The sequence below is a fragment of the Cebus imitator genome, unplaced genomic scaffold (genome assembly GCF_001604975.1).
Source record: "Cebus imitator isolate Cc_AM_T3 unplaced genomic scaffold, Cebus_imitator-1.0 Scaffold552, whole genome shotgun sequence".
Taxonomy (NCBI): Eukaryota; Metazoa; Chordata; class Mammalia; order Primates; family Cebidae; genus Cebus; species Cebus imitator.
The window spans coordinates 22,817-42,941 of NW_016107867.1; the positions used below are offsets into that span (position 1 = coordinate 22,817).

At 47.4% G+C, this 20,125-nt stretch overlaps 1 protein-coding gene across 10 annotated transcripts in view; it reads left to right on the forward strand.

The window, feature by feature from the left end:
* Nucleotides 1-9,836: 9,836 nt before the first annotated feature.
* The window catches only part of ZNF720 (zinc finger protein 720), a 55,198-nt gene continuing 44,909 nt past the window's right edge, over nt 9,837-20,125 (forward strand). For 2 of the 10 annotated variants that reach the window (XM_037733843.1, XM_017515534.2), the window contains exon 1: nt 16,855-17,433. In XM_037733843.1, coding sequence (XP_037589771.1) covers nt 17,425-17,433 — 9 coding nt within the window. In that variant the 5' untranslated portion in view covers nt 16,855-17,424. Of the gene's footprint in view, nt 10,008-11,152; nt 11,574-16,844; nt 17,434-18,386; nt 18,591-20,125 lie in introns of those variants that run through there. The other 8 variants (XM_017515529.2, XM_017515527.2, XM_017515526.2 and 5 more) reach the window with 8 other exon arrangements.

The window sequence follows — 20,125 nt, forward strand, 5'->3', positions numbered from 1 at the left end:
TATTCTTCATTTTATATTTTCATTGTTGGTTGCATTTATTTAAAGTACAATTGAATTTTGTATGTGGATCTTGTATCTTGTGACTTTGATCAATTTGTTTATTAATTCTAGAGGTATTTTAGTGAATACCTTACACATTTATATATAGAAGATTCTGTCATCTGTAATAAAGACAGTTCTACTTTTCATTCTCCAATATGGAAGATGTTACTTATTTTCATTGTATAATTTCTCTGGCTAATACCTCTAGTACAACGCTGAATAGAGGAGTAAAGTGGAATTCTTGTCTTGTTCCCAAGCTTACAGGTAAAGCATCCAGTCTTTCACTATTCAGTGTGATGTTAGCTGCAGGTTTTTCATAGATGCCTTTCAGCAAGTCTCACAAGTTCTCTTCTATGAGAAGTTTGCTGGAGGTTTTGCCATAAATGGGTGTTTGATTTTTCCATTTTCTTTGTGTATTTAAACTGTCACTTTTTGTCCTTTACTTTAGTAATAGTGGGCATTAACCTGTTTGACTTTTGGATATTAAGTTGCAGTTTCATTTGTAAACAAACACTTCTACTTGGTTTTGGTGTATATATTGGTTGACTTGCATATACAGTCAACTAATTTTCACAATGGGAAAGTAATAAACTCATCAATACATGGTGAGAAACCTACAAGTCCACCAGAAAAAAAAAAAAAAAGAAAAGAAAACATAAAATTGGACCCATCTCTTTCATTACGCACAAAATTCAACTTAAAATGGCTTAAAGGGTTGCCAGGCAAGCCAAGATGGCCAGCTAGACACAGCCAGAAAGAGCTATTTTATGTTGTTGGTTTTCGTTTTCTAGTGCTTTCTGAGGATTTACGAGTCTATATATATATGGCATGTTGGTCCATAGTCTTCTTTCCCTGTCATGATTTAGTCTGGCTCTGGTATCATGGTATACGGGCTTCATGGAACGAATAGAAAAACGTTCCTCCCTCTTCAATTGTTGAAACGTTTTGTGAAGGATTGGTATTAATTATTCATTAAATACAGATAGAAGTTTTCGTTTTTTCACCTTGGAAAATTTTTGCAATCTTCCCATCTGACAAAAGGCTAATATCCAGAATCTACAAAGAACTTAAACAAATTTACAAAAAAAAAAAAAACAAAAAAAAAACAAATAGCTCCATCAAAAAGTGGGCAAAGGATATGAACAGACACTGCTCAAAAGAAGACATTTATGCAGCCAACAAACGTATAAAAAAATGTTCATCATCACTGGTCATTAGAGAAATGCAAATCAAAACCACATTGAGATACCATCTCACACCAGTTAGAATGGCAATCATTAAAGTATGTGGAGACAACAGATGCTGGAGAGGATGTGGAGAAATAGGAATACTTCTACACTGTTGGGAGTGTAAATTAGTTCAACCATTGTGGAAGAAGTGTGGCAATTCCTCAAGGATCTAGCAAGAGAAATACCATTTGACCCAGCAATCCCATTACTGGGTATATACCCAAAGAACCATAAATCATTCTATTGTAAAGACACATGCACACATATGTTCATTGTGGCACTGTTTACAATAGCAAAGACTTGGAACCAATCCAAATGCCCATCAATGACAGACTAGATAAAGAAAATGTGGCACATATACACCGTGGAATACTATGCAGCCATTAAAAAGGATGAGTTTATGTCCTTTGCATTGACATGGATGAAGCTGGAAACCATCATTCTCAGCAAACTGACACAAGAACAGAAAACCAAACACCACATGTTCTCACTCATAAGTGGGTGTTAAACAATGAGAACACATGGGCACAGGGAGGGGAACATCACACACCGTGGTCTGTTGGGGGGTGGGGGGCCTCAGAGAGGGATAGAAGGGGGTGGGGAGATTGGGGACAGATAACATTAGGAGAATACCTAATGTAGGTGGCAAGGGAATGGATGCAGCAAACCACCATGGCATGTGTATACCTATGTAATAATCCTGCATGATCTGCACATATACTCCAGAACTTAAAGTATAATAAAAAAAGTATTTTAACTAGTTTTTTACTTATTATTTGACCAGTCATATATATATTCATATATTATGTTCATATACATATTTCTTATGTTTGCTTTTATAATTATCTACTAAAATATTAATTTTTAATTTATGCTCTTCCATATGTAATGGATTTGATACTTAGTTAATATGAGATGATAATATAGAATGAGGCCTTAACCCAATGAACAAATGACCCAAATATTCTTCTGTTGTAGGATAGAGACTATGAATATAACTGTTGTCCTTAATAATAATATTTATGGTGGAGCACCGAAGATGGCCAAAAGGAAGCTTCTCTGGAGTGCAGCTACCACCAAGTGAGACAGAACCAGAGCAATATCCGCATCTCCGAATGAGGTACCGATTTTGTTTTAAAGGGACTGGTTGGACAGCAGGATTAACCGCCAAAAAAGGTAGTGAAAGCAGCCCAAAGGCATCCAGCCGAGGCAAGGTGGGGCACTGCCCCACCTGGAAAGTGTATCAGGCACGGAGGATGGGGAGGGTGGGGGGCATAACCTCCTTGGTTCTCTGAATCAGATACAGCAATTCACTCCGAAACTTCCGCAGCACACAGACCAGGAACACACTGACTTGCTAAGAACCACCCGGACTTGCAGACCGGGGCGACAGCCCAGGCCCGCAGCCCCAGCCAGACTGGTGCCTTGTTAGCACAGACCAGGGCAGAGATTTGGACTAATACCGAGAAAGCTTGTGAAAAGGAACTGTCCGTCACACAGAAGGGAGAGTTGAAAGCGGGGAAGAGGATATGACCAGACAGTCCCCTCCCCGACAACATCCAGTAACCGGAGCCCCTCTGCTGGGAGAGTTTCGCCGCTAACACATCCTCCACCCGGGTAGAGCGCGCGCTGCAGAGGGAAAGAGCCCACTATTGGGAATTCGAGGCTAAGCCACCAGTATGGAAACCAGGTGATGAATAAACAACAGCCTGGCTGAGAACGAGGCAGCTCAGCAGCGCCTCCACTGGCAGACAATGGACACACTGTCTTAAGCAGCACACTGCCGCCTGCATTCCAAAAAAAAAACCTCATACAGGAGAATTAACCCCAACTTTAACAGAAAGGACGTCCACTCAGAGAAGATGGGAAGAAACCAGTGCAAAAAGGATAAAATCATCAAAGTCCAGAACACCTCTCCTCCCCAGAGAGATCACAATGACTCACCAGCATGGCAACAAAACAGGTCAGAAAACGATTTTGACGAGCTTACAGAAGCAGGCTTCAGAGGCTTCAGAAGGCGGGTAAGAACAAATTTCTCTGAGCTGAAAGAACATGTTTTAACCCAATGCAAAGAAACTAAGAACCTTGAAAAAAGATTAGATGAAATGCTAACTAGAATAACTAGCCTGGAGAACATACACAACTTGATGGAGCTGAAAAACACAGCATGAGAACTTCATGAACCATACACAAGTTTCAATAGCCAAATCGATCAAACAGAAGAAAGGATATCAGAGATCGAAGATCAACTCAATGAAATAAAAAGAGAAGGCAAAAAAAGAGAAAAAAGAGTGAAAAGAAATGAACAAAGCCTCCAAGAAATATGGGATTATGTGAAAAGACCTAATCTACACTTGATCGGTGTACCTGAAGAGGACGGGGAAAATGAATCCAAGCTGGAAAACACTCTTCAAAATATTATCCAGGAGAACTTCCCCAACCTAGCAAAGCAGGCCAACATGCAAATACAGGAAATACAAAGAACACCACAGAGATATCCTCAAGAAGGTCAACCCCAAGGCACATAATTGTCAGATTCACCAGGGTTGAAATGAAGGAAAAAATGCTAAGGACAGCCAGAGAGAAAGTTCGAGTTACCCACAAAGGAAAGCCCATCAGACTCACACTCAGCAGAAACCCTACAAGCCAGAAGAGAGTGGGGACCAATATCCAACATCCTTAAAGAAAAGAACTTTCAAGCCAAAATCTCATATCCAGCCCATATTAAGCTTCATAAGTGAAGGAGAAATAAAATCCTTTACGGGCAAGAAATTACTGAGAGATTTTGTTGTAACTAGACCTGCCCTACAAGAGCTCCTCAAGGAAGCACTAAACACAGAAAAAAAAAAATCCAGTACCAGCCGCTGCAAAAACAAACCAAACGGTAAAGACCAACGACTCAATGAGGAAACTGCATTGACCGACGGGCAAAATAAACAACCAGTAACAAAATGGCAGGATCAAATTCACACATAACAATATTAACGTTAAATGTAAATGGCTTACATGCCCCAATCAAAAGACACAGACTGGCAAACTGGGTAAAAAGTCAAAACCCATTGGTTTGCTGTATTCAGGAAACCCATCTCACACACAAAGACACACATAGACTCAAAATAAAGATATGGAAGGAGATCTACCAAGCAAATGGAGAGCAAAAAAAAAAGCAGGGGCTGCAATTTTAGTCTCTGATAAAATTGTGTTGAGCCACTTTCAAAGCCATCCTTGGTCCCATGAGGCCCATGGGCTGTGGGTTGGACAAGCTTGCCGTAGCCAATTGGGACGATGTACTCAGAGCAGGTTTCATCCAATCACCACATGAAAGCACAGATACGCCATCCACAGCATAATTATGGCTTGGTTATAGATTTTTTTTTCTTCTTAAAATAAAGTGAGTTTTCAGGTTTCTTTGTTCCTTCTGCTTTGTCCACTGTGAGGAAGATGTTCCGTTTCCATGAGTGGAACTTCCATTTGACTTTCCACATTTTGTTTAAAGTCTTCCCCTGTCACACCCCTCCAGCTTGTCATGCGGCACAGTCCTTTCCTGAGCTCATGCACTTCTCAGCTCAACCTGAAAATGTCAGTCGTGAACACATGCGCCAACCACTTCCAGCCTGTTCACTTTTCCTTCAAACCATAAAGAGGACATCCATTTCCTGGCTCTCAGATTTTTTCAGTAGATAGAGCTTTACTGTAGTTTTGGTCAGGTGTGGTGGCTCAGGCCTGTAATCCCAGCACTTTGGGAGGCTGAGGTAGGAAGATCACCTGAGGTCAGGACCAGCCTGGCCAACATGGCGAAACTCTGTCTATATTAAAAATACAAAAATTAGCTGGGCACCATGGTGGGTACCTGTAATCCCAGATACTTGGGAAGCTGAGGCAGGAGACTTGCTTGAACCCAGGAGGTGGAGGTTGCAGTAAGCTGAGATCACACCACTGAACACCAGCCTGGGCAGCAGAGCAAGACGCTGTCTAAAAAAAAAAAAAAAAAAAAAGAGCTTTACTGTAGTTTGCAGTTGCATTAGAGTGTTGCCCTCTGACCAGGGTGCAAGGTAGCTGGCTACCACCCATGGACTGACCCCTAAGAACAATTCACCTATATGACTTTTCTGGCAGCTTACAGGGACTCTAGGAATACCATCCAGAGGGCCCTGGGGCAGGGACATCTGCCTGGGTGTGAGAAACAACCTCCCACCCTCCATGTGCCTCCTGGGAAAGGACATGGAAATCTCACAGGGCACCCTGACCCAGGCAGAAGAGGAGAGGGTTAGCCTCACAGGGTGTGGACAGCTCCCAGGCTTCTGGGGGACTTCAAACTTATTGCAGATGGAACCCCCTTCTTCCTCATTTCAGTGCAACCAACACACTTGGTGGCTAGAGAAACTTCACTTCCCGTTTCTATTTATATACATTTTAAAATATATATATATATACACACACACATATATATTTATTTACTTTACACGAGCTGTGTGTTTAAACAACCAGTTGCTGGATTTAAAGAGGAACATATCTGGGATTCACTCAGTTCTTTTAAGTGTCACTTAGTCCTGTGTAAGGACAGCTTTGCCCTATGGGTAACAGCAACATTTTAAAAGTTATAAAATTGTCCTTAGTTTTGCAATAGACTATTTAAAAAAATAAAATTCTCCCATTGAACAATGTACGCAAAAATTGTTATGGTTTTTTCTTCTCCCTGCACCAAGCCTTAAGGATCATTATTTTGTTGCTGTTAAAGTCCTGAAATATGGAGATAAGAGGTAAGTGAGCGTCCCCTGGTGGAGAAAGGGAGTCTTTTTCCAGAATCAGTGTTTTCCCTTGCCTGATGTCCTTTGGAAATCACTCAACACAAACCGCTGGTCATTTGGTACAAGCAAGCAAGCAAGCAAGCAAACAGAATCATCAGTATGCTTGTGCGGCTACACTCGATATTTGATGTACAGTAAAGGAACGAGGAAGGGGAAAGTGAAGAATAGAGAAAGGGATACTGGACCAGCCAGACATGGTGGCACCATACTGCAGTTTTCCACATGAGAACATCTGCTTGGTCTGTAGGAACAGAGTTCTAGGGTAAAGCAGCAGGTGTGTTCTCAGCAGACACTCCTGTCTGCTTCTGGAACACATCAACTGTATCTTTGTCCTCCATTTCCAGCTGTGCAAATATGTCTATTTCACTGATTGGCTCCCAGGAGAACCAATCAGTGAAAGTAGAATCTGATCAGCATCCTGGACAAACTCTGCCTTTCACCAAAGGCTTCCACTCATTCACTAAGTGGTGTGTGCCTCTTCACCATCAACTGCACCCCAAGACCATCCTACTCGCCTCCTTCAAATTCACAGGATTACTGCTCTTGGCCTTGACTTGGGCTCTTTCTGCGATAGTGCAGCCTGAAAGCTCTTCTTCAGCTGCAGCTTGAAGAAAGAGAGGTCAAGAGTGTGCAGCAAACTAGCAAGCCAGCAGCCCCCAATGCCACAGGTGGAGGAGGCAGCAGAGCCTAACTTGAAATTTTTATCACCATCTCTGCAGCAACAGCAGCAGCAGCAGCAACCACAATTATTATTTCTAATTGTGGGAATAATAATGATCACACTTAGAATAATGATGAATAACAATAATTGTAATTGCTAGCCACGTGCAGTGGCTCACACCAGTAATCCCAACACTTTCGGAGGCCGAGGTTCATGGATTATTTGAGGTTAGGATTTTGAGACCAGCCTGGCCAAGATGGTGAAACCCTGTTTCTACTAAAAATACAAAAATTAGCCAGAAGTGGTGCTACACACCTGTTATCCCAGCTACTCGGCAGGCTAAGGCAGGAGAATTGCTTGAATCCAGGAGGTGGAGGTTGCAGTGAGCCAAGATCATGCCACTGTACTCCAGCCTGGCTGACAGAGCGACACTGTCTCAAAAACAAACAAACAAAAAAAATTGTAATTGCTGACATGTTCAGTTTATATGTAAATTTTTTATTTGTAATGTTCTATAATTTACTTTTAGTAAATATACACATTAATTGTGTCATAAATATCAGGACCCCAAAACACCCCACCTAATGAATGACTCGCACCAGTGGACCTATGACTGCCCACCTGCTAGTGCAGATCTTCTCACCACTCCATCCAGAGCTTCGATCTCTCTGGTCAACCTTCTGGGATGATGAAGGAGCTGAAGCACTCATATGATCTGATTGGGGTCTTGGCAAACAGCTTGACTTGTTAGAAATCAAAGGCTGACTTTAAGACATACTCAGATGTTGGGCTAAATTGAGGCAGGAGGAAATGTCTTCTCAGCAGATCTACCTTTGTGTCACTTGTTTTCAGAGTAAAAGCCTGTTTCAGGAACAGTAGTTTGATTTGGTCTGTGTTAAAAATCATAAGCAGCCTACAAATACTGAACGGGGATGAAAGTAATTTGCACACATGTTCAATGCATTATATGTGCTTTCAAATCTCTCCTATGATAAGAAATGAAAAGTTATGCCTTGATTTTTTAAACTCAGTCGTCAGCCATTCTGCCAAAATATTCTATATGTTTCCAAGACATTTCAGAATCATTCTCTGGTGGAGATTATTCCCAACTGTGCTAGAAGGATGAGCATCTCAACAGAACCTTTATTCTACTTCAGAAGAGTCACTTTGTAGGATCTCACAGGCCTAGGGAAGCTGCTTGAATTGTCAGGTCTATGGAGGTGCCTGGGCTTTGGAGTCAGGCAAAGTTGATCCTGAGTCGCAGTCCAGCCACTTAGTAGCTGTGGCACTTTGGACGAGTTCCTTGACTTGGAACAGTTATATAAAGCTTGTTGTAAGAAAAGGCAGAATGATACAGATTGCCAAGATGACAGCAATTCTGCATCCCCTCTGGTATCCATGTCCTTTGGAATATGCTTTTACAGCTACTCCAACAGAGAGGCAGAATCTATTTCCTGACACTTGGATCTGGACTGGCCTTATTTGTTCTAGGCAATAGGAAGCTATGAATATGGCAGTGTGACAGTTTGGGGTCTAGGGATGAAAGTCATTGAATGTTTCTGCTTTTTCTTTTACAACTTGCCATCTCCAAGAGAACAAGCACATGTCAGCCTGCTGGAGGATGAGCTCCATGGGGAGGAAAACCAAGGTGCCCCAGTTGACAGTCAGCTCACCCCCAGAAGCAGAGTCACTTAGTCAACCAGCAGCTGACCACACATGCCTGAAGCAGCCCAGCCAAGACCAGAAGAATGGCCCAGTTGAGTCCAGCCTAAATGACTGAGCATCCCAATCATGAGCTAATAAGGTTTAGGGTGGTTTTTTATGCAGCAATAGCTAACTGAAACATACACCTGTGCAGTCAGGATCTCAGGATTCTAATAACAGGTTGGTTACTACTAGTTACCTGGCAAACAGGCACTGTATAGGTACTGATTTCCTTTTCCCTTTATTTAAAGCCGGGCCTCTTGTTAGATGGGATAAGTTATACAGAAGTGCATGTTGACATGCTTGGTGCTTAAACTCACAGTCCCCACACCACAGGAGGAAACAGCCAGCCATAGCCTAACCAGCAGGGTGAAAGACAAATTGCAAAATAAAAAGTTTGCCTTTATTCCCTCTGCATTCAAACTTTGGAGGTCAAGGGTGTGGACAGATCTGAAGGCGGGTTCCTCTTCCTGAAGCCCTATACTCTTCGTTCACTGTCTGGCCTTTAGAAGGGTGAGGGACCCCTGCCCAGCAGCAGGTGGGCAGCAGAGGTCGACCTATGGACACCTCCTGACTGCAGTCCCAATTCTGTCACTGGGCCCTCTCCCACCCTTGGGTGCAAGGAGAGAGGTGGGCAGGATGAGGGTGTTCCCTCACCTCTGGCAGGAAAGGGGGTCCTGGCCCTCGACCTCCCTGAGGTTAGACTCACCAGGGCCCTCAGAGCTGCTCTTCAGTGTGGCAGCCACTGCCCACGTTGGGCTGCTGAGCTCTTTGGATGGGGCTGGTTGGAACTGAGATGTGCTAGAGGTTTAAATACAGAGTGACTTTAAAAGATTTCGTACCCAAACACCTTCATCAATAATTTTATTTTGCTCATATATTTAAGTGATAATATTTTGGATCTATTTGGTTAAAGTATTACCATCACCTGTTTTCCTTTCATGATGCCACTAGACTACTGTAAATGTCACATGCGGCTCACATTTTATTACTATGGTACGTTTCTGACATAGAGGACTCCCTTCCTTATCAAATCTCATGCTGCCTCCTCAAGTGACCAGAGACCATGAAGGTTATGAAATCCGAAATTTTAGAAGAATCATTGTTATATAATTTCCAATTTTAAATATTATGTATATTACTCATAAATTGATATAATCTTATGTGTAGGGTTAAATTTACCAATGTTCCTGGCAGCTCCAGGGCCCCGCACAGGAAGTCAGCCCGCCTGGAAAGGGCAGCAGACAACAATCATTCATTCAGGCCTCATTCTGTCGCACTGGAATCGCATCTCCTGTCACTCATGGGGCGAGGGGGCGGGGCCTGGAGCCCTATCCAATCAGCGGCTCCGTGGTCGAGCCTGTCCAATCAGGCGCGCAACCGGCAAAGGTAAAGCACTTCCTGAGTTCCGGGCTGAACTTTTCTTCTTGCAGGTGCGCGTACCTGCCTGTTCCGTCTCAGCTGCTCTTTCTCCTTCATTCGGCAGCTTCCTTTGACCTGTGTCCTGCAGGTACTGGAGGGTCCCTAGAGAGGATATCGGGGCGCTCCTGAAGCCGAGAGACGGTGAGTCTGCGGGGCCGAGCTTCCTGAGACGCTGTAGGGGGCCGGCTGGAACCGGCGGGGACCCGGCCCTCCCCCTGGCAGCTCTGGAGTCTGGACCCGGAGTCGCCTGGGTCTCACGGTGCGGCTGGGCCGGCAGCTGGGACCCTGCGCGTCCCGTCCCGTCCATCTCTGAGTGGGGTCTCGGTCCTGCCCGGAGCCCTCTCTGGGCAGACCTGTGCCTGCAGCCTCGCGTCTCCCCACTTTGTGCGGTGATGACGGGAGGGTCCTTAAGAGAGAAACCCGGCTTGCAGTGCGGGGTTCGGGCTTGGGAGGAGCTGTGGTCCGTGGGGTCCCTGGTCCTTCCTTTCTTTTGTAAAAGTTAAACTGAGGTTTGATTAAAACGTTAAAGGCTGAGCAAATAACGATTCGTGACTCAGAAAGGCAAACCCATGGACTGTGGTTTGGGTCCACCGGAGGGGCTTGAAGGAAAGGGTTTTATAAGGTGCATGAGGAAGCAAACCCAATCAGTAATTGATTGGCTACAGTTATGTAGTCCCCTTATTTGAACTGTCCAGGCGGAAATTTCCTGGTTATGTAATCAAAGGTTAATTGGTGGTTTGTGGTTAATTAAGAATATTTTGTTTTCCTTTAGTTATTTATAAGAAATGCATGAGTTACGTTTTGGTTTTCTTAGGTAGAAACCCAGGGCACTACAGCCATTTCAGTGTAAGTGCCTCCCATTTAATTATTTTAACACTCCACAGGGCGACTGATTTTCCCTGCATTTGGGTGGCAAGTAGGATCTCAAATCCACTATCCTGTTCCCCCAACCTAATTCTTCTACAGCTTGCAGTAAAATTCTAAATTTTCACTTCCTTCCCCTGATTCTCAACTGCCGGCTTCCCCTCTGTAATTCACAACATTGTCAACTATTTGTTCTTTATTGTGGATTTCAATCAGATGCAGCCTGACCATTAGAGCCAAGGCCAAACTGCAAAATAAAAAGTTTGCCTTTATTCTGCTCCATTCACATCTAAACTTTGAAGGTCAAGGCTGTGTACAGATCAGAAGAGTAGTTCCCTCCTCCTGGGGCTTCACTGATCTCTGGGAAGGAGGACGGGCGGCAGGTGGGCAGCAATAGTTCACCTGTAGCCACTTTCCCCTAGGCCTTGAAGGCTGAGTCAGTGTTTGCCTGACAGAATGGGATGTCTGGAGCCACATCGTCTTCACCCTGGGCTTTGTTGTTAGTGGCCACTACAAGGACTTTGCTGGGGATGTGGCGGCCTCCATAGCATTCACCAGTGACCTGCATGGTGAGCAGTTGCGCAGTGCAGCGGACCTGGAGGGTCTGTACACACTGGACACAGCGGAGGTGGATGACTGCAGCTACTGGGTCAGGTTCCAGTCCTCATCCCTGGCATCCTGGAGTGGGACCAGGAGCAGAGTGTCATCTGTAGCTTCACTGACCTTGCAAAACGGTGGTGTGGCCCCTGTGGTGCCTGGAGCTGCTGGAGCACGAATTAGCTGCTCAAGACTTTGTGACATTGTGTGCTCAACCACTGCGATGAGGAGGCGGAGCTCTTCTCGGTGAGGGCAAGGGCATCACTGGCAATGACAGGTGCCACTCTGTTCTCTACCTGCTACTCCCCCTCCCCCTGACCTCAGCTTCCTGCCTGTGCCCCACAGGGGGCTGCTCCCATGGCGGCTTCCCCTGCACCCATAGGCACAAACGCCTTTGTGGAGCACAGGTGAGGAGCAGCCCTGTGAGGCTGGAGCTGCAGCCGGCTGCACCCAGCTGGGGGCACGGGCGCCCTGGGTTGTTCTGGGGCTGGATCTTTGAGGAGAGAAGCTCTGCACAGGGAAGCAGGGCTCGTTCTGACCACGCTCAGTAGAGCCCCTTTCCATCAGGCTCCCAGATTCAGGATCTGGAGCTTTGTGTTGGTTGCGAGCTAGGGAGCAGTCAAACCAGTGGCCCAGCTGAGCTCTGCTGTTCTCCTTAGGAGCATTTGGAAGTCGCTGGGTGATTGTGAAGGTCACAGTCGCCGAGTGTTGCTGCTGGTGGTGTTTCGTGCTTAGGAGTTGACCATGTTAAATGTCATACACACAAGTAACTCTTTTTCAGAAGCCAGTGGCATTCCTGTCTCTGTTGAGAGTCCTGGCCTGATGGGGACCCCTATCCGTCACCTCCATACTCTAGCTGTCTTCTTCCTTTCTGGGGAGATCTGGCAGCCACCACCTTGTTGCTTGGGTCTGTGAGAGCAAAGCTGAGTTCTGGTCAGCCTTGCAGCAGGAGAAGGAAGCTGACAGCATCTATTAGGCCCAGGTGGGCTGTGCCAGGGCTGGCGGGCTGAACTGCACCTGTGGGCAGCTGATCCTTTCCTGCCTCTGCTCTCTCCCCTGTTTTTGAGTGAGGACAACAAGAAGGAAAGCTTGGAGAACATCAAAGGCCTGGCCCAGGAGGCCGTGGCCCAGCAGGGCACCATGAACAGGATCTACTCATTGGCTGCAGTGCCAGCATCGTACTCCTCCAGGTGTGTCTGTGGGTGGAGCCCGGCCCCCACCCAGCCCGAGTAGGGTGAGCTTCACTCACAGCTCATCCTCCCCACAGCCCCTCGGTTCACAGCTCCCAGCATGGCCAGCGTCTTACAGCAGCTCCAGGTCATCAGTGACATCCTCCTCATTCCTCTCTGCTGAGACCCCTCCACAGCTCGCTACTTAGAAGTTGGCCTTTAGTTTTTTAAGATATGTAATATGCTGACATGGCTGAAAATTGAAAAGTACAACCAATGGTGAGAAGTTCCTTGTGAATGCTTACAGAAATACTGCAAGCGATCTCTTTCCCTCTCTTTTTTTTCCTTTGCAATTGTGGCAGGCCACGGATGAAGGTTATTATTGTTTACTTCATTTAACAATATATCTTGGTGATCTTCCATTTCGGTTCCTAAGGAGTGGCTTTATTCTTTCCCCAGCTGCCCCTCGTTCCAGTGCAAAGTGTGCCTTAGGAGCAGGCCCTGAGGACTCCTGCGGTGCTGACACAAGCAGTGCTGCCTTTGGGAGCCCCTAACCTCCCACCTTGTCTCCCCTCATTGTGGGAAAGGGGTTTAGTCAGCCAGGGGTGTCAGCAGCCCTGCCCCACACCCATTGTCTATACCTAATCTGGTAGCAAGGAGGCTGCAGAGTGCAGCTATTGGAACTGGGTGTGAGAGTTAGAGGCAGCTGGGCCCTCGGCCAAGTCTGATGCATGGAATCCTGACTGTCAGCAATTAGGGATCTTTTTGCTTTTGGGAGGGAAGCACTTGTTCGACACGCCTCACTGAATAAGGCACAGAGCCTGATCTGTCCCAAATGGGAGTTTAACCAAGCTAAAGGGGGGCCGAGGGCCCTGGCCCAATCTGACACCCACCTGCCCTCCCACCTTCTCAGCCTGAAGACTAGGAGAATCTGATAGCAGAGGTGGTGCAGCACCACCAGCTCCAGGAGTCCAGTAAAACAGGGATAGGGCATTCTGGGAGATCGAGGCAGATGGATCACTTGAGCTCAAGAGTTGGAGACCAGCCCAGGCAACATGACAAAACCCCATCTACCCAAAAGTGCAAAAATTAGCCTGGTGTGGTGGTGCGACCTGTAGTTGCAGCTACTCGGAGGAGGATCGCTTGAGCCTGAAAGGTCCAAGCTGCAGTGAGCCATGATTGTGCCACTGCACTCCAGCCTGAGTGATAGAGTGAAACCCTGTCTCAAAAAACAAAAAGAAAAAACAGAGCTAGGGCTGAGGAGCCTATGGCCACTGAGCCTGAGCCAACGGGGCCAGTGGAACTGAGCTCCCTGCCCTGTGGCTGCCATGGAACCTTCTTCCTTGAGTTTGCAGGGGTCAAGAGGGAGGAGAGACAGATGGATAGTCAGCGGCCCTGTTATCAGTGATTCAGACTCCAGGAGAAGGGGCAGGCCCCTCTCCCATGTTCTACCTCTACCATCCTCCTGGGACCCCAGCCTGAATCCCCCACTAAAAGATGCTTTTGCACTGATTCAGTGAATATGCAATGCAAAGGCCCAATTGAAGTCCCATGAATGGTGAAGGGACCCCTCAGGCTCCCCATTTTTCCCTCAGGCTCCCCATATTCCCCTCAGCCTCCCGATCTTCCAGCAGGGGTATGGAGTACATCCATGGCCAAGAGTATTGATTTGTCCTTCCCAGCCTGTATGTCGCACCAAGACAGTGGTGAGTGGATGACGTGCAGATGGGATTTCTCAGCTCATCTGCATGGTTGACATTATGGCTGCTGCTTTTACTGACACAGCTCCCAGGCCCAACCTGACTCAATGTCTAAGTTGTAAGCCAAAAAAGATAGGGAGCCAGAGCTCTGTGGCAGGGCTGGGGGTTGGGGTGCACTTTAGTTTTGTGGCAGGTTGAAGTCTGCAGTGGTTTTATTTATCATGATTGGCCTGGTGGTAGCTCCAGGCTGAGGGGGACTGGTTTGTCAGTGGTGGTCCCCTAGATGTCCTTGTACCCAGCCCTGGCCTGTTTGCCCTCAAGCCCAGCAGGAGGTGCTGCCACAGGCTCTGACTGGTCTCCCTGCACTCCAGATGGACATAACGTTGGAGTCTACAGTCTAAATATATCATTCTCCCCATTTTAACCTGAGCTGCCTGACACAGGGAGGGTGGGGTGAGTAAGGGACCTGGGGAACCAGGGCCCAATCATGGATCCTGGGGAAAGGTTACAGACACAAGAGGGATTGTCACCTCTCTGTGGAGCCCTGCTCCTGGCCACACAGCACCTTCTGCAGAGTAGCTCTGGGGGTGGCAGGGAACCCCACAGGCCACGGCTGCACCCTCTCTCCATCTGTCTGTGCCTGCTGTCAAAGCCCAGACTGAAGGAGGAGATTCTACCCTGTGAGCCCTAGGGAGTCACATTCAGCTGTGACCTCTGCCTGGGGCTTTGCAGAGAGCTGCTTATGGTTATAGGGTCACCAGACACCTTGTTTCAGAGGGGGTGGGCATAGCTGGCAAGTGGAGCACCCCCACAGCTGATGAGGAACTTTTTCTCATTTTTGAACCATCGTGTCTTCATTTCACGTTGGAATAAAGTGAGGTTTTGGAACCTGCTGCCCCAGTCTTATTGGACTGTGAGGGCTGTGGTCAGGTTACTAAGAGAGGAATCTGTATAAATTAGGTCAAATTGAAGGTTGTGCTTGTACTGTCACCTGAGTGGGAGGTAAGAGGGTGGAGTCACAGGCACTCAGCTGGGGTTTACCTGGCCCAGTCACTAGACTCATGGAATTGGGGCACAGGTGAACATCCCGTCATTGGTGGCAGAAGAAAAAAGGCTGGAGTGAAGGCCAGGTGGGGGAGGGGTGCCAGGTTGTACAGCCAGGCCCTGGGCATGCTGGACCTTCTAGGTCACTGAACATTTGACTGGGCACGTGCCCCTGTCCCTTCAGTTGAGGTGGGATTGGCAGCACTCCCCAGACGGCATGAGTGCCGAGAGAGTGGAGGAGGACCTGACGTTTGCCATCCTGGGGTAGGTTTTAGAGCTCACTAGATGCTTATGGAGAGCAAATGAGATGGGAAGAAGGCAGCCCACCTCGATGGACCTGAGGAACAGAGCCTGCGAAGTGAGAAGTGGGTGTGTGGAGGTGGCCTGTCTACAAGCAGGCAAGTTTAAGGCTCATTGCAGTGGCGCTATTGTTGGAAACAGGTTTATAAAGTCGGGAAGTATCTACACTGAGACAGTGGGTCACTCAGCAAGCCTAGTTTTACTTCCTGCAAGAAGGGTGCAACTTGCTGTCAGTCTTGCCATGAGAGCACATCTGAACAAGGGAGACAGGGACATTTATAACTTTCACAACATGACTCAATTGCCCTACTGCTGTGTCCAGTTTCCATTGGCCAGAACGGGACCTCACGTTCTATGCTTGACTCGATTGGCTAAAATCTTGGAAATTTTCTAAAGAGGTAAAGGCAGAGGACAACAAAGGAAAAGAGGAAGTAACGAGGAATGCTTAGAGAAGCGATAACATTTTCAAATAAGGAAGGGGAATAAGCTATGACCTAAGACTTGCCTGGGCTTGTCCAGGCATGTCAGGGCAAATATTTAGGTTAAAGTGTAAAAACTAGGAACACAGGATGCACTTACTTCTTTATTATGACTAACAGCTACTTTATTAGCAAAAGATTTAAAGTAAATTAACCTTTGAAGAAACTTATTTATTCGTAATGAGCTAAGGGGAAAGCTTTGAAGAGGAACCTTTTATTTATTCTTCCTACAACTATCTCACCTCACTGCAGCTGGTAGCTGCTGCCAGGCCATCCCTCTCCAGAGCAGGGAGTCCCTCAGCCTCAAATATAATTGAATGCCTTTTGGGATGTTTGGATAGTCCTCTATTTCTTGGAAATTCAGAAAAGGAAAAAAAAAAATCCAATCCTCGTGTCTGTTAGTTTCCCTGAGCCAACTGATAAAAAGATGTTCCTAACCTCGAGATTTTGAGTGACACCCAGGGGAAGCCACCAGTGCCTGGGCCACTGCATGCTCCCCAAACCCCCAGCAGTTCCCTCTGCAGTCTCACAGTTGTGTCTTGAGCAGTGGGGTAAGGTGTGAGAGAGGTGCTAAGGGATGGGATGAGGGTCTTTCCTGTGTTATTAAAACGGTTAAAGAGTTGATTTAGGCCAGGCGCGGTGGCACATGCCTGTAATCCCAGTGCTTTGGGAGGCCAAGGTGGGCAGATCACAAGATCAGGAGATGGAGACCATCCTGGCTTACACGGTGAAACCCCGTCCATACTAAAAATAGAAAAAATTAGCCGGGGCTGGTCGCAGGCGCGTGTAGTACTAGCCACTCGGGAGGCTGAGGCTGGAATCCCTTGAACCAGAGAGGCGGAGATTGAAGTGAGCCAGTATCTCACCAGGGCACTCCAGCCTGGGTGACAGACGGAGACTCCCTCTCAAAAAACAAAGTTGTTTTAAAGGTGTCCAAATGCCCTCCTTCTTAAATTTAATAACCTAATAAGATGCCTTATACAAGCAGAACCAGGTAAGGGACAGCAAGTGCATTTCAAGTCCCAGCTCACCTCAAAATTAGCTGTAATGCCCTCAGCAAGGGGCCCCACCTCAAATGAGGCAGTCTGCCATTCAAAAAAAAAAAAAAAAATGAACTGATGAGGGGCGGGGCCTGGAGCTTTGCCCAATCAGGGGCGCTGGAGTGGAAATCGTCCAATCGAGAGCAGCCTGAGAGCAGAGGCGGCTTCCGGGATTTGGCTGGGGCGCTTGTCTGCCACAGTCAGAGTTCGGGTCTCCTCACCGTGGCTGCGAGACCTTCGATCCGAGAGGCCCAGGCGACTTCGCGTTCTGAGAATAAACAGAGCCTCTGTTGCTCTGTGACGTGCAGGCAGTGGGAGATCTATAGCTAAGACGCCAGGACATCCCGGAAGCTGGGAAATGGTGAATGTGCCGGGTCAGGGGGTCCCCAAAGGAGGGGGCGGGGCGGTCGGAAGCGGCGGGAGCCCGCTTTGGGGACATCGGGCCTCCCCGCGGTCTGCTCCGGGGTCTGGGCTCCCAGTCCCCTTGGGCTCAGTTCGGCCCTCTGTACCCCCCGCCGCAAGATGGCGGCTGAGCCGGCGGCCGGGACCTCTCGCGTCCCTTCCCGACCCCGCGGGGCGACCTTGGCCCTGGCCGGAGCCGCCTCTGGTCAGCTCAGCGCCGCAGCCCCGAGTCTCCTCATGTCGTGCGGTGAAGACGGGGAGAGTCTCAGGGGAGACCCCGGCTGGGCGTGTGAGTGGTGTGTGGCAAGAAACTGTGCCCTGTAGGGTCCCCAGTTGCTCCTTTTTTCCTCTTACAAATTAGAGTGGCCAGGCACAATGGCTCCCACCTGCAATTCCAGCACTTTGGGAGGCCCAGGCAGGCGGATCAAGAGATCAGGAATTCGAGACTATCCTGGCTAACACTGTGAAACTAAAAATACAAAAAATTAGCTGTGCTTGGTGGCGCGCACCTGTAGTCCAAGCTACTCGGGAGGCTGAGGCAGGAAAATCCCTTGAACCCGGGAGGCAGAGTTTGCAGTGAGCCAAGATCACGCCACTGTAGTCTAGCCTGGGCTGCAGAGTGAGACTCCGTTAAAAAAAAAAAAAAAATTAAAAGGAGTCACCCTTAAAGCGTTAAAGAGTTTATTTGAGCAAACAGCGATTGGTGAAATAGTAAGCCTGCTACCATGGTTTGTGGTTTAGGGTCCTCTGGAGTGACAATTTCAAAACTCAGGGCTTAGCTTTTGAATGTTGCCAGGGAAAAAAAAATAGGGACAATCTCTCTTCCACTGTGGCTGTAGAAAACGAATGCATTTCCACAGAAAGTGTGCTAGATAATTGGTCAGTTACAAACATTCATTAAAACATCAGGTCCTCTCTTTTGCAGAGTGGAGGAATTGTGACAGTCGATACCTGTGTTCCATATTCTGCAGCTATCTGGATGTCCGAGTTTAATGCCAAATTTTGTGAGACAGGACTTGGCACCCCCTATAAGTGTTCACGTATACTAAATGATCTGCTGTTATGGGAGTAAATGACATGTTTATTGTCTGAAAGAGGTATTTCGGCTTTTCCTGTTGAGGCATAAAGTGTAAGTGCCGTACAGTTTCCTTCCTTTCTATAGAAACTGTGTTTGAGTGATTTTCCTATTTTCCTGAAACCTGTTAGGTCATTGAACATCTGACTGCTGGGCACCTGCCCTGTCCCTTCAGTTGAGGTGGGATTGGCAGCACTCCCCAGAAGGTGTGCAGTGCCCGGAAAGTGTAGGAGGGCCTGACGTTTGCTGTCCTGGGGTAGGTTTTAGAGCTCACTAGATACTTGAAGAGAGCTAATGAGATGGGAAGAAGGCAGCCCACCTCGATGGACCCGAGGGACAGAGCCTGCGAAGGGAGAAGCGCGTGCGTGGAATAACCCTGACTGGGAAGCAGAAGACCTCAGTCTTTGAGCCTGCAAAAGGAGGTCACTGAAGGCCCAGTTAGTTCCTCCTAGGGAGCGTCCCCTTCAGGTGTCCCTGAGGTTCACAGCAGCCATGGAGGGAGCTCTTTGTACTGGGAGAAGCTGCAGAGTTCTGGAAAGCGGGGGATTTGCAGGCGGATGTGGTTGAGGTTGGACTGGAAGGGAGGTTGGGAGGCTCTTTCTGAGGGTGGAATTGTTAGTGTCCTGGGACTGTTCCTTGACTTTGTCAAATAAAGCATCTGGATTTAGGTAAGAAGTTCCTTAATTCTAAGGAACTTTTCCACGAGGAGGAAAGCACCAACTGTAAGATTTTGTGGATCTCACAGTTTAGGCAGAAAAGGCCTTTCTTTCTTTTTTTTTTTGAGACGGGGTTTCGCTCTTGTTACCCAGGCTGGAGTGTAATGGCGCGATCCTGGCTCACCGCAACCTCCGCCTCCTGGGTTCAAGTGATTCTCCTGCCTCAGCCTCCCTAGTAGCTGGGACTACAGGCGTGCGCCACCATGCCCAGCTAATTTTTGTATTTTTGGTAGAGAGGGTTTCACCATGTTGACCAGGGTGGTCTTGATCTCTTGACCTCGTCATCCACCCGCCTCGGCCTCCCAAAGTGCTGGGATTATAGGTGTGAGCCACTGCGCCCGGCCAAAAAAGGCCTTTCTTTCATAGGGAGGAGCAAATATGACTAACGTTGGGAGGGGAAGGGCACAACTCTGGGGCAAAGTCAGATCCCAGATCAGAGAATGTTTCACCCTAAGTCAGCCTGTTCTCAGGAGGGGCATAAAGAGGGGTTGACTGTTGGCTCAGGCTGTGCGTGGGACAAAGTTCAGGGACCTACAGAAAGAGAGAAACTTAAGCAAGTTTGGTTAACACGTATTTTATTCTGACCACCAAAGATAAAACTCTTTCATTGCTTATGAGGGGAAAAAAAGGAAATAGGAGAGTCTGTGGCTTTGTGATACCTTAAAAAGGGAGCATCATCTGTCATAACGGGAAGGGTGATTCTTTGCAGTAAGCTGCTCTTGGAAAACACAAAGGAAGGGGGATTTCTTTTATCACAGCTGCTTACCAGGGTTAACTCTCCACCCTGTCTTTCCCCATTGCTTTCTCTTGCCCATACATCTCTTCCATTTGGCTGAGTTATATCTTTTATAATAAACTGGCCAATGCAATTAC